Consider the following 27,919-nt stretch of genomic DNA (forward strand, 5'->3'; position numbering starts at 1 on the left):
ACAAAGGACGATTTAGTGTAGCTAGGGGCCATTACTAATATTCATCCATGTAATCGAATAGACGGGCTCTAGTCCCGATAATTCAGATCTCCATATAATTGTATATATATGCTCGCTTGTAAGATAAGTTAATCTTATATATATGCATAATTATTTCTATTTAAATTATATGAAAACTAATTCCCGAACACCAAACGAGGCATCACGTTAATCTCCCGAACACCTAAACCCTAAAACCCTAAAACCCTAAAACCCAAAAATAATTTCATTCAAAAAAAAAACCCAAAAATAAGCAAAATCTGAAACTCTTTAGTCCCGGTCCGTGTAACGAACCGGGACTAAAGGTCCTGCCCCTGGGGCGCTACGAGGCGCCCACGTGGAGCACCTTTAGTCCCGGCTTGTAACAGGGCCGGGACTAAAGGTTAGGCCTTTAGTCCCGCCCCTTTAGTCCCGGGGCTAAAGGCCCCGTCCCCACTAGTGAATATGCTTCAAAGTCAGAAAAAATGCACTTGACGAAAGTCTTCCGTGCAACCCCCTCCAACTATTTCTCGTCCAACCCGTGACAACGCACGGGCATTTTCCCTATTTAATCCTATTTAAACCTACTTATTATTTAATAGTTTAATTTTTTTTCTTTAGGAAAATGAAAGCTAGAAAAAACTTAATAAATGAGATTTATGGCTGCCACTTATTTGTCATTTACTCCCTCCGTTCCTAAATATAAGTCTTTGTAGAGATTTCACTAATGGACTACATACGGATGTATATAGACATACTTTAGAGTATAGATTTAATCATTTTGTTTTGTATGTAGACCCTTAATAAAATTGCTTAAAAGACTTATATTTAGGAACGGAGGGAGTACATCCCTACTGTAAGGGAGAAGCCCAAAGACTCATCACCGACGTACTTTCAAAAAAAAATAAAAAATGGTCCCAGATCACGTGACGTGGAGATCGAATCAAGGGCCGACGTATAAGCGAGAGTAGGCGGCGATTTTCTAGCGCCGGCTTCACGCGACCTATGAAGTATGGCGGCGCTCGGTATCTAGGGCTACACCACAACCGATCTCATCTACTATTCACGAAACCGATCTCATCCACGTATTCGCGATCATACTTCTCGTCGGCGACTAGCTCGACATCATGGCGAGCGTCGGCCAGTGTTGCGCCGCCTGCTACGGCAGCGTCGGACGCCTGGAGCTGGAGGCCGCGTTCACGTCGGAGTGCGCCCACACTTTCCACCCGCTCTGCGTCTCCGGCGCCCACACGTGCCCGTCCTGCTCCGCGTTCTGGCACTTCACGCCGACCTTCCAGCCGTCTCCCTTGCTGCCGCAGCCCGCCCGGATGCCGCCATTGCATCCCGGCCCTGCCTCGCGGTCAGCGTGCGGCGTCTGCAAGTGCGCCTTTGGATACGGCGCCCCAACCTTCACGTCCGAGTGTCAGCACAGGTTCCATCTCGCCTGCGTCACCGGCTCCGCCTGCCCGGTCTGCAACGCCCGCTGGGCATACCGGGTGTCCTCGCACCCTTATTTTCACCCGTACCTGTACCCGCCGCCCCCGCCCATGCCCTCGCCGTTGATACCGCCCATGCCGTCGCCGTTGATGCCGCCGATGCCGACCTTTTTGTCTCCCTTCGTGGACCAGACATTGCCGGCGTATCTTCCTCACGGCGCCGACGCGTATGACGACGACGAGCCGGTGGAGCCTCTTGACCTCGTCAACTTCGTGGCAAGGCCCCCGGGGCAGCCACCGCGGCGGCGGAGGCGCAAACACGCACGCCGCTTGACCTCGTCACCGTGCTGGATGTCAGCGGCAGCATGGCGGGCCGCAAGATCGCGCTGCTCAAGAAGGCCATGGAGTTCGTCGTCGACCAGCTCGGCCCTGCTGACCGTCTCAGCGTCGTGGCCTTCTCAACGTACGCGTATCGGGTCATCCCGCTGACGTGCATGTCGGACGCCGGGAAGGCCAAGGCCAAGCTCGCCGTGCAGTTGCTCAATGCTGACGGTGGAACAAACATCCTCAAGGGCCTCACCGAGGCTGCCAAGGTGCTCGTCGGCCGCCGGCACAAGAACGCCGTCGCCAGCGTCATCCTTCTCTCGGACGGCCAGGACACGTACAACATGGGAGGAGGTTTCTGTTAGGTTGATCTTTTTCGCGTGGGCCCACTGGGCCCTTGATCTATGCGCCGTGATCGGGGACGCCCAACCCGTTATGGTTGGTGGGCCCCTGTGACCTGCGCTATAAATAAAGTGATGGGGGCCGGGGCGCACGGTACGAGGTTCACCGTGCCGACAGACTCCCCACCTAAATCCCCTTCCGATCTAGGGTTAGCGCAATGCTCACGGGAAGCACCACCCACGACCACACCTCCTCCCTCACGCCACCGACGACTACACCGGCACCGATGGCCGGAGCAGGGAGTTCATCGGGCTCGGGATTAGGTGAGTACATGGTAACTCCGGATCGATTTATGCCTAGTTGATCTACGGCTTCAACATTGGTATCAGAGCCACTAGGCAGAGATTTATTCGGTACAAAGAAAAGAAAGCATTTGTTCCCTACCCCTACGAACCCTAGATGGGCAAGGCACCGAGGATGGCTACGGCCTCGTCGGAAAAGAAGCGCCACCGCAAGGCCGCGCCTGTTCCTCTCGATCCCCACACGCATCGGCAAGCTGAGGTGCGGGGAAGAAGAACCTACCCCCACGGGGGCTAAGTACGGATCAAGATCCGAAAGGAAAAACAAAAAGAAGATCGGATTGAAACCGACAAAAGACAACAAAAAGAGAAGGGGGGAACGATGCAAAACAAAGGCAAAGGGCGCCACAACCGAACCGTTTGACGGCGGCGCGCTCACCCTAGAGGTGCTCGCGCAGCCGGCAAAGGGGACGGAGGCGGCGCCGTAGAGTCACGCAACCAGGGCCATGGTTCTCGGTTGTGGTGGTCTAAGGTAAAAGAAAACGAACCGCAGCCGACCGCTCGACCGCGGCGCACCCACCGCAAGGCGTGTGCGCAGCCGGCGAGGGGAAGGCCACGACTCCGGCATGAAAAGGCCACACGAGAGGTATGACGCGGGGCTCAGGGACCTCCTCGGCGGGGCATGCATGCCACCGACGCAAGGGAAGGCCACGGCTGCCGCGGAGCGCAAAGGGAAGAGGAGCGGCACCAGCTGCTCCCCTCCAAAGCCCCTCGCGGGAGGTAGATAGAGGGCGCGCTCGGCAGGAGAGATGGATCTCACCGCCGGCGGCCGGCTCCATTCCTGGCCACGGGATGCTTGGGAGAGAAGGGGCCGGCGCCGAGAGGAGCTGCCGCTCGAAAGAAAGAAGAGAGCGGCGCCGGGGGAAAGAATGAGCTAGGGTTTTTTCGGTGGGAGCGGCTCGAGGTCTATCCCATTTTCGGTGGGATAGACCCGCCCGACCGTCGGATCTCATCCGACGGTCGAGGCCGAAAACCTAGCTCGACAGCAGGCCCTGGTTGGGCCGCCACAGCAGGGGCGCCGGTTCGGCTGCCAGAAGGGCTCCAGGTCTTGCGGGCGCGCAGGGGGAAATGGGCCACAGGCCGGCGGGAGCCAGGCCGGCCCAAGTCGGCCTTTTTTCCTTATTTTAAAGGATTTTAAGTTTCTGCCTATTTAGACAAATTTAAAAGCGTTTTCTAGACATTTTTCTATGAAAATATGTTTAGAAAAAATGAAAATTTAAAATGTTCAAAGTTTCTGTGCATATTTACAAAATTGTTATATATTTTTTCTGTAAAGAAAAGTAGAAAGTTTTTTAAGAATAAAATAGCTTTCTCAGAAAAGGAATAGTTCATGAACTTTATAAATGCATTAATAAACTTCATGAATTTTACTTTAAATGTCAGAATTATTTTCTGTAAAGTTAAGAGGCACATGAAATTTATTTCACGTTTTCCGCTGCTAAAAGCAATATGGAATATGATCATGTTGTTATTCTGACCGACGTTGTTTAATCACACGGTCATATTGCATATTGCAAAATGATGCATTTATTTCTATCATTGCCCAACGGTAATGTAGATTAATATGCATAGGCAATTATATGATTATGTTAACCAACGTTATTTAATGCATATGATTGTCGTACTGACTTCGCTTATTTGGTCATTTCAGGAGGTTTCCATCTGATGAGCTGCCTCAAGGAAATTTCGACACTCAGGGGGGACAACTACTCTGAGTGGAGGAAGAAGGTGGACTGGGTTCTGGAGGAACCACAGCCAGCTGCACCTGCAGACCCAGTCAGAGAGACTGATGAGGATGATGAGAGCTGGAACAAAAAGCAAGGAAATTATGAAAAAGAGGTGATGTCCCACTCCATCAGCAACATGCTATGGTTAAATGCCAACAAGAAATGTTTGACATTTATAAAGAACACCATTGAGACCACTATCGTGGGATCAATTGCGGATTGCCCTACGGCAAAAGAAATGCTGAACAAGATAAAGAGTCAGTTTACTGGCTCTTCTAAGACGTATGCCGCCGAGTTGATCAAACAGTTGGTGACAGAGAGCTACCATGGTGGTGGCCATGGCATAAGGGAGCACATCCTTAGGATGAGCCACACGGCGGCTAAGCTCAAACCTATGGATGCGGATCTGGAGATAAAACCAGCTCTCCTTGTCCACCTGGTGATGGCTTCTTTGCCTAAGGAGTTCGAGACCTTTGTTGTCAACTAGAACATGCAGCCCGAGACTTGGGACATAGAAAAGGTCATCGCAATGTGCACTCAGGAGGAGGAGAGGATTAAGGCCTCACATGGTGGCTCTCTCAACTATGTGAAGGAAAAGAAGAAGGGCTTTCCGCCCAACAAAGCTTCTCCCTCCAAGCCACAGGGCAATGGCAATGGCAATGGCAATGGCAAAGCTCCTGTCTGTTTTCAGCATAGGCACATTATTGTGGACAGGGAAACTTGCGTCCACTGTAAGGAGAAAGGGCACTACAAGAAGGATTGCCCTGTTTTTCTAAAGACCTTCATGGCGAAGAGAGGTAAAGATATAGTTTCTTTTGTTTATGAATCCTTGTATACAAAGTTTATGAAATCTACTTGGTGGATTGACTCAGGAGCAACTGTTCATGTTGCAAATTCTTTACAGGGATTCAGTTCGACGATAACTTTGCCAAGAAATTCAAGAGGAATTGAAGTTGCGAACGGTGTACAAGCCGAAGTTGAAGCTGTGGGTGACGTCTCCTTGGAGCTAGCCGGTGGTTTCAAACTTCTGCTTAGGGTGTTGGAATTATGCCCTAGAGGCAATAATAAATATAGTTATTATTATAATTCCTGTATCAAGATAATTGTTTATTATCCATGCTATAATTGTATTGAATGAAGACTCATTTACATGTGTGGATACATAGACAAAACATCATCCCTAGCAAGCCTCTAGTTGGCTAGCCAGTTGATCAAAGATAGTCAGTGTCTTCTGATTATGAACAAGGTGTTGTTGCTTGATAACTGGATCACGTCATTAGGAGAATCACGTGATGGACTAGACCCAAACTAATAGACGTAGCATGTTGATCGTGTCATTTTGTTGCAACTGTTTTCTGTGTGTCAAGTATTTATTCCTATGACCATGAGATCATATAACTCACTGACACCGGAGGAATGCTTTGTGTGTATCAAACGTCGCAACGTAACTAGGTGACTATAAAGATGCTCTACAGGTATCTCCGAAGGTGTTAGTTGAGTTAGTATGGATCAAGACTGGGATTTGTCACTCCGTGTGACGGAGAGGTATCTCGGGGCCCACTCGGTAATACAACATCACACACAAGCCTTGCAAGCAATGTAGCTTAGTGTAAGTTACGGGATCTTGTATTACGAACGAGTAAAGAGACTTGCCGGTAAACGAGATTGAAATAGGTATGCGGATACTAACGATCGAATCTCGGGCAAGTAACATACCGAAGGACAAAGGGAATGACATACGGGATTATATGAATCCTTGGCACTGAGGTTCAAACGATAAGATCTTCGTAGAATATGTAGGATCCAATATGGGCATCCAGGTCCCGCTTTTGGATATTGACTGAGGAGTCTCTCGGGTCATGTCTACATAGTTCTCGAACCCGCAGGGTCTGCACACTTAAGGTTCGACGTTGTTTTATGCGTATTTGAGTTATATGGTTGGTTACCGAATGTTGTTCGGAGTCCCGGATGAGATCACGGACGTCACGAGGGTTTCCGGAATGGTCCGGAAATGAAGATTGATATATAGGATGACCTCATTTGATTACCGAAAGGTTTTCGGAGTTACCGGGAATGTACCGGGAATGACGAATGGGTTCCGGGAGTTCACCGGGGGGGGGGGGGGGGAAACCCACCCCGGGGAAGCCCATAGGCCTTGAGGGTGGCGCACCAGCCCTTAGTGGGCTGGTGGGACAACCCAAAAGGGCCCTATGCGCCTAGAAAAGAAAATCAAAGAGAAAAGAAAAAAAAGAGGAGGTGGGAAGGGAAGGAAGGACTCCCACCCACCAAACCAAGTCCAACTCGGTTTGGGGGGGGGGGGGAGCCTTCCCCCCTTGGCTCGGCCGACCCCCTTGGGGCTCCTTGAGCCCCAAGGCAAGGTCCCCTCCCTCCCACCTATATATACGGAGGTTTTAGGGCTGATTTGAGACGACTTTTCCATGGCAGGCCGACCACATACGTCCACGGTTTTTCCTCTAGATCGCGTTTCTGTGGAGCTCGGGCGGAGCCCTGCTGAGACAAGGTCATCACCAACCTCCGGAGCGCCGTCACGCTGCCGGAGAACTCTTCTACCTCTCCGTCTCTCTTGCTGGATCAAGAAGGCCGAGATCATCGTCGAGCTGTAGGTGTGCTGAACGCGGAGGTGCCGTCCGTTCGGTACTAGATCGTGGGACTGATCGCGGGATTGTTCGCGGGGCGGATCGAGGGACATGAGGACGTTCCACTACATGAACCGCGTTCACTAACGCTTCTGCTGTACGATCTACAAGGGTACGTAGATCACTCATCCCCTCTCGTAGATGGACATCATCATGATAGGTCTTCGTGCGCGTAGGAAAATTTTTGTTTCCCATGCGACGTTCCTCAAAAGTGGTATCAGAGCTAGGTTCATGCGTAGATGTCTTCTCGAGTAGAACAAAAAAGTTTTTGTGGGTGGTGATGTGCGTTTTGCTGCCCTCCTTAGTCTTTTCTTGATTTCGCGGTATTGTTGGATTGAAGCGGCTTGGACCGACATTACTCGTACGCTTACGAGAGACTGGTTTCATCGCTACGAGTAACCCCATTGCTCAAAGATGACTGGCAAGTGTTAGTTTCTCCAACTTTAGTTGAATCGGATTTGACCGAGGAGGTCCATGGATGAGGTTAAATAGCAACTCATATATATCCGTTGTGGTGTTTGCGTAAGTAAGATGCGATCCTACTAGATACCCGTGGTCACCACGTAAAACATGCAACAACAAAATTAGAGGACGTCTAACTTGTTTTTGCAGGGTATGCTTGTGATGTGATATGGCCAACAATGTGATGTGATATATTGGATGTATGAGATGATCATGTTGTAATAGATAATATCGACTTGCACGTCGATGGTACGGCAACCGGCAGGAGCCATAGGGTTGTCTTTATACTAATGTTTGTGCTTGCAGATGCGTTTACGATTTTGCTAGGATGTAGCTTTAGTAGTAATAGCATGAGTAGCACGACAACCTCGATGGCAACACGTTGATGGAGATCATGGCGTGGCGCCGGTGACAAGAAGATCGTGCCGGTGCTTTGGTGATGGAGATCAAGAAGCACGTGATGATGGCCATATCATGTCACTTATGAATTGCATGTGATGTTAATCCTTTTATGCACCTTATTTTGCTTAGAATGACGGTAGCATTATGAGGTGATCTCTCACTGAAATTTCAAGACGAAATTGTGTTCTCCCCGACTGTGCACCGTTGCTACAGTTCGTCGTTTCGAGACACCACGTGATGATCGGGTGTGATAGACTCAACGTTCACATACAACGGGTGCAAAACAGTTGCGCACGCGGAACACTCGGGTTAAGCTTGACGAGCCTAGCATGTGCAGACATGGCCTCGGAACACATGAGACCGAAAGGTCGATCATGAATCATATAGATGATATGATTAGCATAGGGATGCTTACCACTGAAACTATACTCAACTCACGTGATGATCGGACTTGAGCTAGTGTAAAGTGGATCATGAACCACTCAAATGACTAAGAGAGATGTACTTTTTTAGTGGGAGTTTAGCGTATAATTTTGATTAAAGTTAAACTCTAATTATCTTGAACATAGTCTAAGTCCACTTTGAATATATTTATGTTGTAGATCATGGCTCACGCGACAGTCACCCTGAATTTTAATACGTTCCTAGATAAAGCTAAGTTGAAAGATGATGGAAGCAACTTTGTAGACTGGGCTCGTAATCTTAAGTTGATCCTACAAGTTAGGAAGAAGGATTATGTCCTTAATGCTGCGCTAGGAGATGAACCACCCGCTACGGCTGACCAAGATGTTAAGAACGCTTGGTTAACACGTAAGGAGGACTACTCAGTAGTTCGATGTGCAGTCTTGTATGGCTTAGAGCCGGGACTTCAACGTCGCTTTGAGCGTCATGGAGCATATGAGATGTTCCAGGAGTTGAAGTTTATATTTCAGAAGAGCGCCCGGATCGAGAGGTATGAGACCTCCGATAAATTCTATGCTTGCAAGATGCTGGAGAATTCGTCTGTTAGTGAACATGTGCTCAAAATGTCTGTGTACTCAAACCGTCTAGCTGAGCTGGGGATTGAACTCCCGCAAGAGGCTATTACTGACAGAATTCTTCAATCAGTGCCGCCAAGATATAAGGGCTTTGTGTTGAACTACAACATGCAAGGGATGAACAAGTCACCCGGCGAGTTGTTTGCGATGCTGAAAGTCGCAGAGTCTGAACTCCGTAAAGAGCATCAAGTGTTGATGGTGAATAAGACCACTAGTTTCAATAGAAAAGGCAAAGGGAAGAAGGTTAATTCAAAGAAGAGCGGCAAGCCTGTTGCCAATCCGACGAAGAAACCCAAAGCTGGACCTAAGCCTGAAACAGAGTGCTACTATTGCAAGGGTATGGCTCACTGGAAGCGCAACTGCTCCAAGTATCTGGCTGATAAGAAGGCGGCCAAAGAAAAATCAGGTATATTTGATATACATGTTATTGATGTGTACTTAACCGGCTCTCGTAGTAGTGCCTGGGTATTCGATACCGGTTCTGTTGCTCATATTTGCAACTCGAAACAGGAACTGCGGAATAGACGAAGGCTGGCGAAAGATGAAGTGACGATGCATGTAGGAAATGGTTCCAAGGTTGATGCAATCGCCGTCGGCACAGTTTCACTTCAGTTACCATCAGGATTAGTGATGAACTTAAAACATTGTTATTTAGTGCCTGTGTTGAGCATGAACATTATATCTGGATCTTGTTTATTGCGAGACGGTTACTCTTTTAAGTCAGAGAATAATGGTTGTTCTATTTCTATGAGTAACATCTTTTATGGTCATGCACCCAATGTGAGAGGATTGTTCATATTGAATCTTGATAGCAATACACACATGCATAACATTGAGACCAAAAGAGTTAGAGTTAACAATGATAGCGCCATATTTTTGTGGCACTGCCGCTTAGGTCATATTGGTGTAAAGCGCATGAAGAAACTCCATGCTGATGGACTTTTGGAGTCACTTGACTTTGATTCACTTGACACGTGCGAACCATGCCTCATGGGCAAGATGACTAAGACTCCGTTCTCCGGAACAATGGAGCGTGCAAGTGACTTGTTGGAAATCATACATACCGATGTGTGTGGTCCGATGAGCGTGGAGGCACGCGGCGAATATCGTTATTTTCTCACCTTCACTGACGATTTGAGTAGATATGGTTATGTCTACTTGATGAAGCACAAGTCTGAAACATTTGAAAAGTTCAAGCAATTTCAGTGTGAAGTTGAAAATCATCATAACAAGAAGATCAAATTCCTACGGTCTGATCGTGGGGGTGAATATCTGAGTTTCGAGTTTGGTGCTCACTTAGGACAATGTGGAATTGTTTCACAGTTAACACCGCCTGGAACACCACAGCGTAATGGTGTGTCCGAACGTCGTAATCGTACTTTATTAGAGATGGTGCGATCTATGATGTCTCTTACCGATTTGCCATTATCGTTTTGGGGTTATGCATTAGAAACAGCTGCATTCACTTTAAATAGGGCACCATCAAAATCCGTTGAGACGACACCATACGAATTGTGGTATGGCAAAAGGCCAAAGTTGTCGTTTCTTAAAGTTTGGGGATGTGATGCTTATGTCAAAAAGCTTCAGCCTGAAAAGCTGGAACCCAAAGCGGAAAAGTGCGTCTTCATAGGTTACCCAAAAGAGATAGTTGGGTACACCTTCTATCTCAAATCCGAGGGCAAAGTGTTTGTTGCTAAAAACGGAGCTTTTCTCGAGAAGGAGTTTCTCTCGAGAGAATTGAGTGGGAGGAAGATAGAACTTGACGAGGTTGTCGAACCTCTCATCCCTCTGGATGGTGGCGCAGGACAAGGGGAAACCTCTGTCGTTGCGGCGCCGGTTGAGGAGGAAGTTAATGATGATGATCATGAAACTCCGGTTCAAGTTTCTGTCGAACCACGCAGGTCGACGAGACCATGTGCTGCTCCAGAGTGGTACGGTAATCCCGTCTTGTCAATCATGTTGTTGGACAACAATGAACCTGCAAATTATGAAGAAGCAATGGTGGGCCTGGATTCCAACAAATGGCTAGAAGCCATGAAGTCCGAGATAGGATCCATGTATGAGAACAAAGTGTGGACTTTGGAGGTACTGCCTGAGGGTCGCAAGGCTATTCAGAACAAATGGATCTTTAAGAGGAAGACGGACGCTGACGGCAATGTGACCGTTTATAAAGCTCGACTTGTGGCAAAGGGTTTTTCGCAAGTTCAAGGAGTTGACTACGATGAGACATTCTCACCTGTAGCGATGCTTAAGTCCGTCAGAATCATGTTAGTACTAGCTGCATTTTTCGATTATGAAATCTGGCAGATGGATGTCAAAACGGCGTTCCTTAACGGTTTCCTTAAGGAAGAATTGTATATGATGCAACCCGAAGGTTTTGTCGATCCTAAGAATACTAACAAGGTGTGCAAGCTCCAGCGATCCATTTATGGACTGGTGCAAGCATCTCGGAGTTGGAACAAACGCTTTGATGAGGTGATCAAAGCATTTGGGTTTATACAAGTGGTTGGAGAATCTTGTATTTACAAGAAAGTGAGTGGGAGCTCTGTGGCGTTTCTAATATTATATGTGGATGACATATTGCTGATTGGAAACAACGTAGAGTTTTTGGAGAGCATAAAGGATTACTTGAATAAAAGTTTCTCTATGAAGGACCTAGGAGAAGCTGCTTACATTCTAGGCATTAAGATCTATAGGGATAGATCGAAACGCCTGATAGGACTTTCACAAAGCACATAACTTGATAAAGTTTTGAAGAGGTTCAAAATGGAACAGTCCAAGAAAGGGTTGTTGCCAGTTTTACAAGGTACGAGATTTAGTAAGACTCAGTGCCCAGCAACTGATGAAGATAGAGAGCATATGCGCTCCGTCCCCTATGCTTCAGCCATAGGTTCTATCATGTATGCAATGTTGTGCACTAGACCGGATGTTAGCCTGGCCATAAGTATGGCAGGTAGGTTCCAGAGTAATCCAGGAGTGGATCACTGGACAACGGTCAAGAATATCCTGAAGTACCTGAAAAGGACTAAGGAGATGTTTCTCGTGTATGGAGGTGACGAAGAGCTCGTCGTAAAAGGTTACGTCGATGCAAGCTTTGACACAGATCCGGACGACTCTAGGTCGCAAACCAGATACGTATTTATTCTTAATGGGGGTGCGGTAAGCTGGTGCAGTTCCAAGCAAAGCGTCGTAGCAGATTCTACATGTGAAGCGGAGTACATGGCTGCCTCGGAGGCGGCTAAGGAGGGTGTCTGGATGAAGCAGTTCATGACGGATCTTGGAGTGGTGCCAAGCGGACTGAATCCAATAACCTTGTTCTGTGACAACACGGGTGCCATTGCCTTAGCAAAGGAACCACGGTGTCACAAGAATACTAGACACATCAAACGACGCTTCAACCTCATCCGCGACTACGTCGAGGGAGAGGACGTAAATATATGCAAAGTGCACACAGATCTGAATGTAGCAGACCCGCTAACTAAACCTCTTCCACGGCCAAAGCATGATCAACACCAGAACTGTATGGTGTTAGATTTATTACAATGTAATTTGCATGATGATGTGAGGGCTAGATTATTGACTCTAGTGCAAGTGGGAGACTGTTGGAATTATGCCCTAGAGGCAATAATAAATATAGTTATTATTATAATTCCTGTATCAAGATAATCGTTTATTATCCATGCTATAATTGTATTGAATGAAGACTCATTTACATGTGTGGATACATAGACAAAACACCGTCCCTAGCAAGCCTCTAGTTGGCTAGCCAGTTGATCAAAGATAGTCAGTGTCTTCTGATTATGAACAAGGTGTTGTTGCTTGATAACTCGATCACGTCATTAGGAGAATCACGTGATGGACTAGACCCAAACTAATAGACGTAACATGTTGATCGTGTCATTTTGTTGCTACTGTTTTCTGCGTGTCAAGTATTTATTCCTATGACCATGAGATCATATAACTCACTGACACCGGAGGAATGCTTTGTGTGTATCAAACGTCGCAACGTAACTGGGTGACTATAAAGATGCTCTACAGGTATCTCCGAAGGTGTTAGTTGAGTTAGTATGGATCAAGACTGGGATTTGTCACTCCGTGTGACGGAGAGGTATCTCGGGGCCCACTCGGTAATACAACATCACACACAAGCCTTGCAAGCAATGTAGCTTAGTGTAAGTTACGGGATCTTGTATTATGGAACGAGTAAAGAGACTTGCCGGTAAACGAGATTGAAATAGGTATGCGGATACTAACGATCGAATCTCGGGCAAGTAACATACCGAAGGACAAAGGGAATGACATACGAGATTATATGAATCCTTGGCACTGAGGTTCAAACGATAAGATCTTCGTAGAATATGTAGGATCCAATATGGGCATCCAGGTCCCGCTATTGGATATTGACCGAGGAGTCTCTCGGGTCATGTCTACATAGTTCTCGAACCCGCAGGGTCTGCACACTTAAGGTTCGACGTTGTTTTATGCGTATTTGAGTTATATGGTTGGTTACCGAATGCTGTTCGGAGTCCCGGATGAGATCACGGATGTCACGAGGGTTTCCGGAATGGTCCGGAAACGAAGATTGATATATAGGATGACCTCATTTGATTACCGGAAGGTTTTCGGAGTTACCGGGAATGTACCGGGAATGACGAATGGGTTCCGGGAGTTCACCGGGGGGGGGGGGGCAACCCACCCCGGGGAAGCCCATAGGCCTTGAGGGTGGCGCACCAGCCCTTAGTGGGCTGGTGGGACAGCCCAAAAGGACCCTATGCGCCTAGAAAAGAAAATCAAAGAGAAAAGAAAAAAAAGAGGAGGTGGGAAGGAAGGGGGACTCCCTCCCACCAAACCTAGTCCAACTCGGTTTGGGGGGGGAGGGAGCAGCCCGACCACATACCTCCACGGTTTTTCCTCTAGATCGCGTTTCTGCGGAGCTCGGGCGGAGCCCTGCTGAGACAAGGTCATCACCAACCTCCGTAGCGCCGTCATGCTGCCGGAGAACTCTTCTACCTCTCCGTCTCTCTTGCTGGATCAAGAAGGCCGAGATCATCGTCGAGCTGTACGTGTGCTGAACGCGGAGGTGCCGTCCGTTCGGTACTAGATCGTGGGATTGTTCGCGGGGCGGATCGAGGGACGTGAGGACGTTCCACTACATCAACCGCGTTCACTAACGCTTCTGCTGTACGATCTACAAGGGTACGTAGATCACTCATCCCCTCTCATAGATGGACATCACCATGATAGGTCTTCGTGCGCGTAGGAAATTTTTTGTTTCCCATGGGACGTTCCCCAAAATAGGGATGTGCTTTTCGTACCTTCATGTAATAGGAACTTAATAAGTGTTTCCTGTTTAGACAAAGACGATTATCAATGTTTCTTTGGACATGGCAAATGTGCCATTTGGTCTCATAATGATTATGTTGGGGATGCATTTCTTCATGATGAGCTTTATTTATTATCGCTATGTGAAAAAGCGCCCTATGTGTTGAATGTGAATGAACAAAGTACTTCGTCGAACAACGATCAAAAGAAAAGAAAAAGAACTCACGACTCCTCGAAACTATGGCACTGTCGATTGGGCCATATTTCCAGGGGGAGAATAGAAAGATTAATCAAAAATGAAATTCTTCCAAAGTTGGAGTTCTCTAACTTAGAACAATGCGTGGATTGCATTAAAGGAAAATATGTAAAACAGATAAAGAAAGGAGCAAACCGAAGCACAGGAACACTGGAAATTGTCCACACTGATATTTGTGGACCGTTTCCAGTGAAAAGTGTGGATGGTTATGATTCATTGATAACGTTCATAGACGATTACTCCCGCTTCGGTTACATTTATCCAATCAAAGACCGACATGAAGCATTGGATAAATTCAAAATATTCAAAGCTGAAGTTGAAAATCAGCTTGATAAAAAGATTAAGATAGTGAGGTCTGACCGTGGGGGGGAGTACTACGGTCGACACACTCCATATGGCCAAGTCCCTGGACCTTTTGCAAAATTCTTGCAAGAGACTGGCATTGTTGCCCAGTATTCCATGCCGGGCGAGCCTCAACAAAATGGAGTAGGTGAAAGGCGTAACCGTACTCTCATGGATATGGTACGCAGCATGATGAGCTACTCAGACCTTCCGTTGGGATTGTGGATGGAGGCGCTTAAAACCGCCATTCACATTCTCAACAGAGTTCCAAGCAAGTCGGTGCCCAAAACACCGCACGAGCTCTAGACAGGAAGAGTGCCATCCCTACAACACTTAAGAGTGTGGGGATGCCCTGCTGAGGCCAAAATGTTTAATCCAAATCTTGGAAAGTTAGACCCGAAGACAGTGAGTTGCCATTTCATTGGCTACCCTGATAGGTCAAAAGGTTTTCGTTTCTACTGTCCAGACAGATACACAAAGTTTGTGGAAACAAGACATGCTGTCTTCTTAGAGGACGAGATGATGAGGGGGAGCCGGGTAGTTCGGAAAATTGATCTTGAGGAGAAAAGGGTGCATGCACCCATTCCGATGATTCAAGAGCCATTTTTCTCACTACCCGCTGTAACTCCAACCATGACAACTGCGGGAGAAGACCCGGAACCTGTCCTTCAGGAGCCGACTGAACCCGTTGTTGATCATGAATTGGAAGTGCAGTAAGAAATAGTAGAAAGTGTGCCCGACAATCAGGCACTTAGAAGGTCTAATAGAACAAGAAGACCCGCTATTTCTACTGATTATAAAGTATACAATACAGAAATGACCCACATGGAAGGTGATCCCACCACATATGAGGAGGCCATTAAAAGCCCTCACTCATCAAAATGGATAGAGGCAATGGAAGATGAGATGAAATCGATGAGTTCCAATCATGTAAGGGACTTAGAGATTATTCCTAAAGGAGCAAAGACAGTAGGCTGCAAATGGGTCTACAAAAAAAGTATGACTCTAATGGGAATGTAGACAAGTATAAAGCCCGACTTGTGGCAAAAGGATTTACACAAAGAGAAGGGATAGATTACAATGAGACCTTTTCTCCGGTCTCTTGTAAGGATTCCTTCAGAATCATAATGGCACTAGTTGCTCATTTTGATTTAGAGCTGCATCAAATGGATGTAAAGACGGCGTTTCTAAACGGTGATTTAGAAGAAGATGTCTACATGAAACAACCCAAGGGTTTTATCATGGAAGGCAAGGAAGATCTAGGTTGCCGTCTAAAGAAATCCATTTATGGGCTAAGGCAAGCCTCTAGACAGTGGTACATCAAGTTCAATGATACCATTAAAAGATTTGGATTCCAAGAAAATGTTGAGGATAATTGCATTTATGCTAAGTTTAAACATGGGAAATATAGCAATGGTATTGGTATACTACAAGAGACAAAGAAATTTTTATCCTCACACTTCGACATGAAAGACCTTGGTGAAGCTTCATATGTTTTGGGCATTGAAATTCACTGAGACAGGAAGAATGGAGTCTTAGGACTCTCACAGAAAGCATATTTAGAGAAAGTTCTCCAAAAGAGCAAAGCCACACCTGCTCCCATAGTCAAGGGCGATAGTTTTGGGAAATATCAATGTCCCAAGAATCAGTATGAGCTCAATGAAATGAAAACAGTACCGTATACTTCGGCTGTTGGAAGTTTACAGTACGCACAAGTGTGCACACGCCCTGACTTAGCTTTTATCACCGGAGTACTCTGTAGATATCAAGCAAATCCAGGCCAAGAGCACTGGAAGATGGCAAAGAAAGCTTTGCGTTATGTGCAAGGCACAAAGGAAATCATGCTGACATATAGGCGATCTGATTCCTTAGAGATAAAAGGGTACTCCGACACCGATTTTGCGGGAGATAGAGATGATAGAAAATCCACGTCTGGGTACGTGTTCACTCTCGCAGGGGAGCTATTTCATGGAAAAGCTCTAAACAGACCATAGTTGCATCGTCTACGATGCAAGCAGAGTTCATAGCATGTTTTGAAGCCACCGGGCAGGTGATATGGCTAAAGAAATTTATACCCGACTTGAAACTGGTAGATTGTATCCACAAGCCACTAAAGATATACTACGACAACCAGCCCGCAGTATTCTATGCTCACAACAACAAGTCCAGCAATGCTGCCAAGACAATAGATATAAAGTATTATGTTGTGAAAGATAAAATTGAGGATCAAACTATAAGTCTCGAGCATATAAGTACGAAGTATATGTTTGCGGATCCGCTAACGAAAGGCTTACCACCCAGTGTGTTCAAGGAACACTTAGCCGACATGGGTTTGATGGAAAGCCTATGATCCCTGGATAATAAGAGGCCCAGAAGTAAATGAATTTGTTTCAAAACAAAAGATGTGTTGTGGCTGCATGATTCTATCGGCAATCAAGCTGTGACGATGAGACATGCTCTACACGCTTATATGTGATGGAACAAATAAAAGTATAAAGTCAAAGTGAAAGTTGAGATCAAGGGGAAGAATGTTAGGTTGATCTCTTCCGCGTGGGCCCAACGTGCTGCGGAACGTCGCATGGGAAACAAAAATTTTCCTACGCGCACGAAGACCTATCATGGTGATGTCCATCTACGAGAGGGGATGAGTGATCTACGTACCCTTGTAGATCGTACAACAGAAGCGTTAGTGAACGCGGTTGATGTAGTGGAACGTCCTCACGTCCCTCGATCCGCCCCGCGAACAATCCCGCGATCAGTCCCACGATCTAGTACCGAACGGACGGCACCTCCGCGTTCAGCACACGTACAGCTCGACGATGATCTCGGCCTTCTTGATCCAGCAAGAGAGACGGAGAGGTAGAAGAGTTCTCCGGCAGCATGACGGCGCTCCGGAGGTTGGTGATGACCTTGTCTCAGCAGGGCTCTGCCCGAGCTCCGCAGAAACGCGATCTAGAGGAAAAACCGTGGAGGTATGTGGTCGGGCTGCCGTGGAAAAGTCGTCTTAAATCAGCCCTAAAACCTCCGTATATATAGGTGGGAGGGAGGGGGCCTTGCCTTGGGGCTCAAGGAGCCCCAAGGGGGTCGGCCGAGTCCAAGGGGGAGGACTCTCCCCCCCCCCCAAACCGAGTTGGACTAGGTTTGGTGGGAGGGAGTCCCCCTTCCTTCCCACCTCCTCCTTTTTTTTTCTCTCTTGATTTTCTTCTCCTTGGCGCATAGGGCACTTGTGGGCTGTCCCACCAGCCCACTAAGGGCTGGTGTGTCTCCCCCAAGGCCTATGGGCTCCCCCGGGGTGGGTTGCCCCCCCGGTGAACTCCCGGAACCCATTCGTCATTCCCGGGACATTCCCGGTAACTCCGAAAACCTTCCGGTAATCAAATGAGGTCATCCTATATATCAATCTTCGTTTCCGGACCATTCCGGAAACCCTCGTGACGTCCGTGATCTCATCCGGGACTCCGAACAACATTCGGTAACCAACCATATAACTCAAATACGCATAAAACAACGTCGAACCTTAAGTGTGCAGACCCTGCGGGTTCGAGAACTATGTAGACATGACCCGAGAGACTCCTCGGTCAATATCCAATAGCGGGACCTGGATGCCCATATTGGATCCCACATATTCTACGAAGATCTTATCGTTTGAACCTCAGTGCCAAGGATTCATTCAATCCCGTATGTCATTCCCTTTGTCCTTCGGTATGTTACTTGCCCGAGATTCGATCGTCAGTATCCGCATACCTATTTCAATCTCGTTTACCGGCAAGTCTCTTTACTCGTTCTGTAATACAAGACCCCGCAACTTACACTAAGTTACATTGCTTGCAAGGCTTGTGTGTGATGTTGTATTACCGAGTGGGCCCCGAGATACCTCTCCGTCACACGGAGTGACAAATCCCAGTCTTGATCCATACTAACTCAACCAACACCTTCGGAGATACCTGTAGAGCATCTTTATAGTCACCCAGTTACGTTGCGACGTTTTATACACACAAAGCATTCCTCCGGTGTCAGTGAGTTATATGATCTCATGGTCATAGGAATAAATACTTGACACGCAGAAAACAGTAGCAACAAAATGACACGATCAACATGCTACGTCTATTTAGTTTGGGTCTAGTCCATCACACGATTCTCCTAATGATGTGACCCCGTTATCAAGTGACAACACTTGCCTATGGCCAGGAAACCTTGACCATCTTTGATCAACGAGCTAGTCAACTAGAGGCTTACTAGGGACAGTGTTTTGTCTATGTATCCACACAAGTATTGTGTTTCCAATCAATACAATTATAGCATGGATAATAAATGATTATCTTGAACTAAGAAATATAATAATAACTAATTTATTATTGCCTCTAGGGCATATTGCCAATAGTCTCCCACTTGCACTAGAGTCAATAATCTAGTTCACATCACCATGTGATTCCAACGAATCCAACACCCATATAGTTATGGGGTCTGATCACGTCTTGCTCGTGAGAGAGGTTTTAGTCAACGGTTCTGAAACTTTCAGATCCGTGCGTTTTTTACAAATCTTTATGTCATCTTATAGATGCTGCTACTACGTGCTATTCGTAAATGCTCCAAATATCTACTCTACTATATGAATCCGTTTCACTACTCATAGTTATTCGGATTAGTGTCAAAGCTTGCATCGACGTAACCCTTTACGACGAACTCTTTAACCACCTCCATAATCGAGAAAAATTCCTTAGTCCATTTGTTACTAAGGATAAATTTTGACCGCTGCTAGTGATTCAATCATGGATCACTCTCTGTACCTCTCAACAGACTTTGAGTCAAGGCACACATCAGGTGCGGTACACAACATGGCATACTTTAGATTCTACGGCTAAGGCATAGAAGACGACCTTCGTCTATTCTCTTTATTCTGCCGTGGTCGGGTTTTGAGTCTTACTCAAACTCACACCTTACAACGCAACCAAGAACTCCTTCTTTACTGATCTATTTTGAACTCCTTCAAAAACTTGTCAAGGCATGCATCTTGTTGAAACTTCTATTAAGCGCTTTCGATCTATCTCCATAGATCTTTGATGCTCAATGTTCAAGTAGCGCAATCTAGGTATTCCTTCGAAAAACTCCTTTCAAACAACCTTGTATGCTTTACAGAAATTCTACATTACTTCTGATCCACAATATGTCAACCACATATACTTATCAGAAATTCTATAGTGCTCCCACTCACTTCTTTGGAAATACAAGTTTCTCATAAACCTTGTACAAACCCAAAATCTTTGATCATCTCATCAAAGTATATATATTCCAACTCCGAGATGCTTGCACCAGTCCATTGAAGGATCGCTGGAGCTTGCATACTTGCTAGTATCTTTAGGATTGACAAAACCTCCTGGTTGTATCACATACAATGTTTGCTCAAGGAAACCGTCGAGGAAACAATGTTTTGACATCCTACGTGCAACATTTCATAATTAATGCATCAACAACTAACATAATTCTAACAGACCTTTAGCATCGCTACGAGTGAGAAAGTCTCATCATAGTCAACTGTTTGATCTTGTCGAAAACATCTTTGTGACAAGTCGAGCTTTTCTTAATAGTGACTTATCACCATCATCGTCTGTTTTTATTTAAAGATCCATCTTTACTCAATAGTCCTATGACCATCAAGTAATTCTTCCAAAGTCTACACTTTGTTTTCATCCATGGATCCTCTCTCGGATTTCATGGCTTCCAGCCATTTGTCAGAATCTGGGCCCACCATCGCTTTCTCCATAACTCGTAGGTTCACTGTTGCTCAACAACATGACCTCCAAGACAGGATTACCGTACTACTCTGCAGCAGTACGCGACCTTGTCGACCTACGAGGTTTGTAGTAACTTGATTCGAAGCTCAATGATCACCATCATCAGCTTCCACTTCAATTGGTGTAGGCGCCACAGGAACAACTTCCTACGCCCTGCTACACACTGGTTGAAGTGATGGTTCAATAACCTCATCAAGTTCTACTACCCTCCCACTCAATTCTTTCGAGAGAAACCTTTCCCCGAGAAAGGATCCGTTTCTAGAAACAAACACTTTGCTTTCGGATCTGAGATAGGAGATGTACCCAACTGTTTTGGATATCCTATGAAGATGCATTTATCCGCTTGGGTTCGAGCTTATCAGACTGAAACTTTTTCACATAAGTGTCGAAGCCCCAAACTTTCAAGAAACGACAGTTTAGATTTCTCTAAACCTCAATCTATACTGTGTCATCTCAACGGAAATACGTGGTGCCCTATTTAAAGTGAGTGCGGTTGTCTCTAATGCATAACCCATAAACGATAGCGGTAATTCGATAAGAGACATCATAGTATGCACCATACCAAATAGTGTGTGGCTATGACGTTCAGACACATCATCACACTATGATGTTCTAGGTGGCATGAACTGCAAAACAATTTCCACATTGTCTTAACTGCGTACCAAAACTCGTAACTCAGATATTCATTTCCATGATCATATCGTAGACAGTTTATCCTCTTGTTACGACGAACTTCACTCTAAAACGGAATTGAACTTTTCAACATTTCAGACTTGTGATTCATTAGGTAAATACTCATGTATCTACTCAAATCGTCAGTGAAGTAAGAACATAATGATATCCACTGCGTGCCTCAGCACCCATTGGACTGCATACATCAAAATGTATCACTTCCAACAAGTTACTATCTTATTTCATCTCAATGAAAACAAGGCCTTGCTCATGTGGTATGATTTGCATGTCACTAGTGATTCGAAATCAGGTGAGTACAAAGATCCATTAGCATGGAGCCTCTTCATGCAATTTATACTAACATGACTCAAGCGGCAGTGCCACAAGTAAGTGGTACTATCATCATTAACTCGTATCTTTTGGCACCAATATCATGAACATGTGTATCACTACGATCGAGATTCAATAAACCATTGAAGGTGAATATTCAAGAAAATAGAGTAACCATTATTCTCTTTAAATGAATAATCGTATTGCAATAAACACGATCCAATCATGTTCATGCTTAACGCAAGCACCAAATAACAATTATTTAGGTTTAACACCAATCCCGATGGTAGAGGGAGCGTGCGACTTTTGATCGTATCAACCTTGGAAACACTTCCAACACGTATCGTCACCTCGCCTTTAGCTAGTCTCCGTTTATGCCGTAGCTTTCATTTCATGTTACTAATCACTTAGCAACCGAACCGGTATCCAATACCCTCATGCTACTAGGAGTACTAGTAAAGTACACATCAACATCATGTATATCAAATATACTTCTTTCGACTTTTGCCAGCCTTCTTATCTACCAAGTATCTAGAGTTGCTCCGCCTCAGTGACTGTTCCCCTCATTACAGAAGAACTTAGTCTCGGGTTTGGGTTTAATCTTGGGTCTCTTCATTAGTGCAGCAACTGTTTTGCCGTTTCACGAAGTATCCCTTCTAGCCCTTGCCTTTCTTGAAACTTAGTGGTTTTACAAACCATCAACTATTGATGCTCCTTCTTGATTTCTACTTTCGCAGTGTCAAACATCGTGAATCGCTCAAGGATCATTGTATCTATCCTTGATATGTTATAGTTCATCACGAAGCTCTCACAGCTTGGTGGCAGTGACTTTGGAGAATCATCACTATCTCATCTGGAAGATTAACTCCCACTTGATTCAAGTGATTCTCGTACTCAGACAATCTGAGCACACGCTCAACGATTGAGATTTTCTCCTTTACTTTGTGGACAAAGAATCTTGTCGAAGGTCTCGTACCTCTCAACAAGGGCACGAGCATGAAATCACAATTTCATCTCTTTAGAACATCACTTATGTTCCGTGACGTTTCAAAACGTCTTCGGTGCCTTGCTTCTAAGCCATTAAGTATTTTTGCACTGAACTATCGTGTAGTCATCAGAAACGTGTATGTCGGATGTTCACAGCATCCACAGACGACGCTCGGGGTGCAGCACACCGAGTGGTGCATTAAGGACATAAGCCTTCTGCGCAGCAACGAGGACAATCCTCTTCAAAGTTTGCTACTATCAACTTTCAACTAAATTTTCTCTAGGAACATATAAAAACAGTAGAGCTATAGCGCAAGCTACATCGTAATTCGCAAAGACCATTAGACTATGTTCATGACAATTAGTTCAATTAATCATATTACTTAAGAACTCCCACTCAAAAAGTACATCTCTCTAGTCATTTGAGTGGTACATGATCCAAATCCACTATCTCAAGTCCGATCATCACGTGAGTCGAGAATAGTTTCAGTGGTAAGCATCTCTATACTAATCATATCAACTATACGATTCATGCTCGACCTTTCGGTCTCATGTGTTCCGAGGCCATGTCTGCACATGCTAGGCTCGTCAAGCTTAACCCGAGTGTTCCGCGTGCGCAACTGTTTTGCACCCGTTGTATGTGAATGTTGAGTCTATCACACCCGATCATCACGTGGTGTCTCGAAACGACGAACTGTAGCAACGGTGCACAGTCGGGGAGAACACAATTTCATCTTGAAATTTTAGTGAGAGATCACCTCATAATGCTACCGTCGTTCTAAGCAAGATAAGGTGCATAAAAGGATTAACATCACATGCAATTCATAAGTGACATGATATGGCCATCATCACGTGCTTCTTGATCTCCATCACCAAAACACCGGCACGATCTTCTTGTCACCGGCGTCACACCATGATCTCCATCAACGTGTCGCCATCGGGGTTGTCGTGCTACTCATGCTATTACTACTAAAGCTACGTCCTAGCAAAATAGTAAACGCATCTGCAAGCACAAACGTTAGTTATAAAGACAACCCTATGGCTCCTGCCCGTTGCCGTACCATCGACGTGCAAGTCGATATTAACTATTACAACATGATCATCTCATACATCCAATATATCACATCACATCGTTGGCCATATCACATCACAAGCATACCCTGCAAAAACAAGTTAGACGTCCTCTAATTTTGTTGTTGCAAGTTTTACGTGGTGACCAAGGGTATCTAGTAGGATCGCATCTTACTTACGCAAACACCACAACGGATATATATGAGTTGCTATTTAACCTCATCCAAGGACCTCCTCGGTCAAATCCGATTTAACTAAAGTTGGAGAAACTGACACTTGCCAGTCATCTTTGAGCAAAGGGGGTTACTCGTAACGATGAAACCAGTCTCTCGTAAGCGTACGAGTAATGTCGGTCCAAGCCGCTTCAATCCAACAATACCGCGGAATCAAGAAAAGACTAAGGAGGGAAGCAAAACGCACATCACCGCCCACAAAAACTTTTGTGTTCTACTCGAGAAGACATCTACGCATGAACCTAGCTCTTGATGCCACTGTTGCGGAACGTCGCATGGGAAACAAAAATTTTCCTACGCGCACGAAGACCTATCATGGTGATGTCCATCTACGAGAGGGGATGAGTGATCTACGTACCCTTGTAGATCGTACAGCAGAAGCGTTAGTGAACGCGGTTGATGTAGTGGAACGTCCTCACGTCCCTCGATCCGCCCCGCGAACAATCCCGCGATCAGTCCCACGATCTAGTACCGAACGGACGGCACCTCCGCGTTCAGCACACGTACAGCTCGACGATGATCTCGGCCTTCTTGATCCAGCAAGAGAGACGGAGAGGTACAAGAGTTCTCCGGCAGCGTGATGGCGCTCCGGAGGTTGGTGATGACCTTGTCTCAGCAGGGCTCCGCCCGAGCTCCGCAGAAACGCGATCTAGAGGAAAAACCGTGGAGGTATGTGGTCGGGCTGCCGTGGAAAAGTCGTCTCAAATCAGCCCTAAAACCTCCGTATATATAGGTGGGAGGGAGGGGGCCTTGCCTTGGGGCTCAAGGAGCCCCAAGGGGGTCGGCCGAGTCCAAGGGGGAGGACTCTCCCCCCCCCAAACCGAGTTGGACTAGGTTTGGTGGGAGGGAGTCCCCCTTCCTTCCCACCTCCTCTTTTTTTTTCTTTCTCTCTTGATTTTCTTCTCCTTGGCGCATAGGGCATTTGTGGGCTGTCCCACCAGCCCACTAAGGGCTGCTGTGTCTCCCCCAAGGCCTATGGGATTCCCCGGGGTGGGTTCCCCCCCCCCCCCGGTGAACTCCCGGAACCCATTCGTCATTCCCGGTACATTCCCGGTAACTCCAAAAACCTTCCGGTAATCAAATGAGGTCATCCTATATATCAATCTTCGTTTCCGGACCATTCCGGAAACCCTCGTGACGTCCGTGATCTCATCCGGGACTCCGAACAACATTCGGTAACCAACCATATAACTCAAATACGCATAAAACAACGTCGAACCTTAAGTGTGCAGACCCTGCGGGTTCGAGAACTATGTAGACATGACCCGAGAGACTCCTCGGTCAATATCCAATAGCGGGACCTGGATGCCCATATTGGATCCCACATATTCTACGAAGATCTTATCGTTTGAACCTCAGTGCCAAGGATTCATTCAATCCCGTATGTCATTCCCTTTGTCCTTCGGTATGTTACTTGCCTGAGATTCGATCGTCAGTATCCGCATACCTATTTCAATCTCGTTTACCGGCAAGTCTCTTTACTCATTCCGTAATACAAGACCCCGCAACTTACACTAAGTTACATTGCTTGCAAGGCTTGTGTGTGATGTTGTATTACCGAGTGGGCCCCGAGATACCTCTCCGTCACACGGAGTGACAAATCCCAGTCTTGATCCATACTAACTCAACCAACACCTTCGGAGATACCTGTAGAGCATCTTTATAGTCACCCAGTTACGTTGCGACGTTTGATACACACAAAGCATTCCTCCGGTGTCAGTGAGTTATATGATCTCATGGTCATAGGAATAAATACTTGACACGCAGAAAACAGTAGCAACAAAATGACACAATCAACATGCTACGTCTATTTAGTTTGGGTCTAGTCCATCACATGATTCTCCTAATGATGTGATCCCGTTATCAAGTGACAACACTTGCCTATGGCCAGGAAACCTTGACCATCTTTGATCAACGAGCTAGTCAACTAGAGGCTTACTAGGGACAGTGTTTTGTCTATGTATCCACACAAGTATTGTGTTCCGATCAATACAATTATAGCATGGATAATAAACGATTATCTTGAACTAAGAAATATAATAATAACTAATTTATTATTGCCTCTAGGGCATATTTCCAACACAACGGCCCACCGGGCCCTTGATCTATGCGCCCTGATCGGGGGCGCCCAACCCGTTATGGTTGGTGGGCCCCTTTGACCTGCGCTATAAATAAAGTGGTGGGGGCCGGGGCGCACGGTACGAGGTTCACCGCGCCACCAGAATCCCCACCTAAATCCCCTTCCGATCTAGGGTTAGCATAGTGCTCACGGGAAGCACCACCCACGACCACACCTCCTCCCTCACGCCACCGACGACTACACCGGCACCGATGGCCGGAGCAGGGAGTTCATCGGGCTAGGGATTAGGTGAGTACATGGTAACTCCGGATCGATCTATGCCTAGTTGATCTACGGCTTCAACAGTTTCGTCTCGGGCTACTCGAAGAACTACCGTGCTCTCGTGCCAGGCTCCTTGCTTAGCGGCGCCGGCCACCGGTCCACGCCGATACACACGTTTGGCTTCGGCGGCGACCACGACTCGTCAGCCATGCACACGATCGCGGAGGAGACCGGCGGCACTTTCTCTTTCATCGAGGACGAGACGGTGGTGCAGGACTCGTTCGCGCAGTGCATCGGCGGGCTCCTCTCCGTCGTCGTCCAGGAGGCGCTGATCACCATGAAGTGCGTGCACCCAGTGCGCGTCCGTGCAGTCAAGTCCGGGCGCTACGACAGCAGCATCGATGCGTACGCTCGCTCTGCCTCTGTGGACGTCGGCGAGCTCTACGCGGACGAGGAGAGGCGCTTCCTCCTACTAGTGGACGTCCCCAAGGCAGGGCCGGCTCTGTGATTTCAAAGGCCCCAGTACGAACTCTACCAATGGGCCTAATAAAAAAATAAATCATATACGATACATGGTCATATATAATTTCTATAAATTCATAAAACTAAGCATATTTTACTAGAATCAAAAATTCGTTATTTCCACTGGCTTGGTTCCAAACAAAGTATCATAGAAGTTACAATGCGTAAAAAACTAAACATTTTTTGGTACCTCTACTCGATAATATATACATACTGCATATATACTATGGGCCCCTCTTTAGGCTGGGCCCCATGCCGTCGCACCTCTCGCACTGGGCCAAAGACGGCCCTGCCCCAAGGCCGGCGACGCTGACGAAGTGACGCAGCTCATGAAGGTGACCTGCACCTACCGCGACACGGCGACAGCGCAGGTGATGGACGTGGCCGGCGAGGACGTGGCGGTGCAGAGGCCCGTGGAGGTGGCCAAGGACCAGCAGCCGTCCATGGAGGTCGCTTGGGAGAAATTCCGCGTGGAGGCGACGGAGGACATCGCGGCCGCGCGGGCCGCCGCGGAGCGCGGCGAGTACGCGGAGGCCGCGAGGATACTGGACCGCGGGCAAGAGGCGCTGGTGCCGGCGCTGGCAGACGACGCGAGGTGCAAGGCGCTGGTGGAGGAGCTACGTGAGCTGAGCACCCGCGTGGCGAGCCAGCGGGAGTACGAGAAGTCGGGGCGCGCGTGCATCCTGACTGGCCACAGCTCCCACGCGCAGCAGCGCGCCGCGTCGGCCTTCGTGGCCGGTGCCGGAGGAGGATATCGTTGCCCCCCGCCGCCCGGGGCAGCTCCGGGCGCGGCGCCGTCGGTTCTTGGTTTTGGCGCCGCCGGGGTGTACGCCACGCCGGCGATGCAGGTGATGGCGGGCGCGTCGAGGCAACTACGTGAGCAGCAGCAGCAGGCGACGTTGAAGAGGAAGAGCGGAAGCAATGGCGGCAACTAAAATGAGGCGGCCGCTCGCTCCAACTTTTCTTCGACCTTCGATTTACTTATCTTGCGCTTTTACTTACGTCTTGGGCAGTTATTGAGAACATATATTCATAGTCTAGTTATTGAGAATATGTATTTATATCGTCCAGTTATTGATAACATATATTTCCCAGTTTCAAATTAAGTATTGTAGATTTTGTATTAAACTAGCATCAATATTTATTTTGGGACAAAGATATTACTCCCTCCATCACGGTTTAGAAGGTACGTTTGGAAATCTCTAGGACCAAGGTAGTCACCGATTGGTTGTGAGATGTAGCAGGTGTAGATGTTAATGGGCCTAATCAACTGAGAAAATAATAGTA

The 27,919-nt window shown here is 46.9% G+C and overlaps 1 protein-coding gene across 1 annotated transcript; it reads left to right on the forward strand.

The window, feature by feature from the left end:
* The first annotated feature begins 1,145 nt into the window (after positions 1 to 1,145).
* On the forward strand, positions 1,146 to 27,567 carry LOC123450888 (E3 ubiquitin-protein ligase WAV3-like). The gene is made up of 4 exons (XM_045127935.1): positions 1,146 to 1,700; positions 1,736 to 2,115; positions 26,195 to 26,600; positions 26,932 to 27,567. Exons 1-4 carry the CDS (start codon positions 1,146 to 1,148, stop codon positions 27,565 to 27,567), a joined length of 1,977 nt encoding a protein of 658 aa, XP_044983870.1.
* Positions 27,568 to 27,919: the final 352 nt, after the last annotated feature.

Source organism: Hordeum vulgare, chromosome 4H (assembly GCF_904849725.1).
Source record: "Hordeum vulgare subsp. vulgare chromosome 4H, MorexV3_pseudomolecules_assembly, whole genome shotgun sequence".
Taxonomy (NCBI): Eukaryota; Viridiplantae; Streptophyta; class Magnoliopsida; order Poales; family Poaceae; genus Hordeum; species Hordeum vulgare.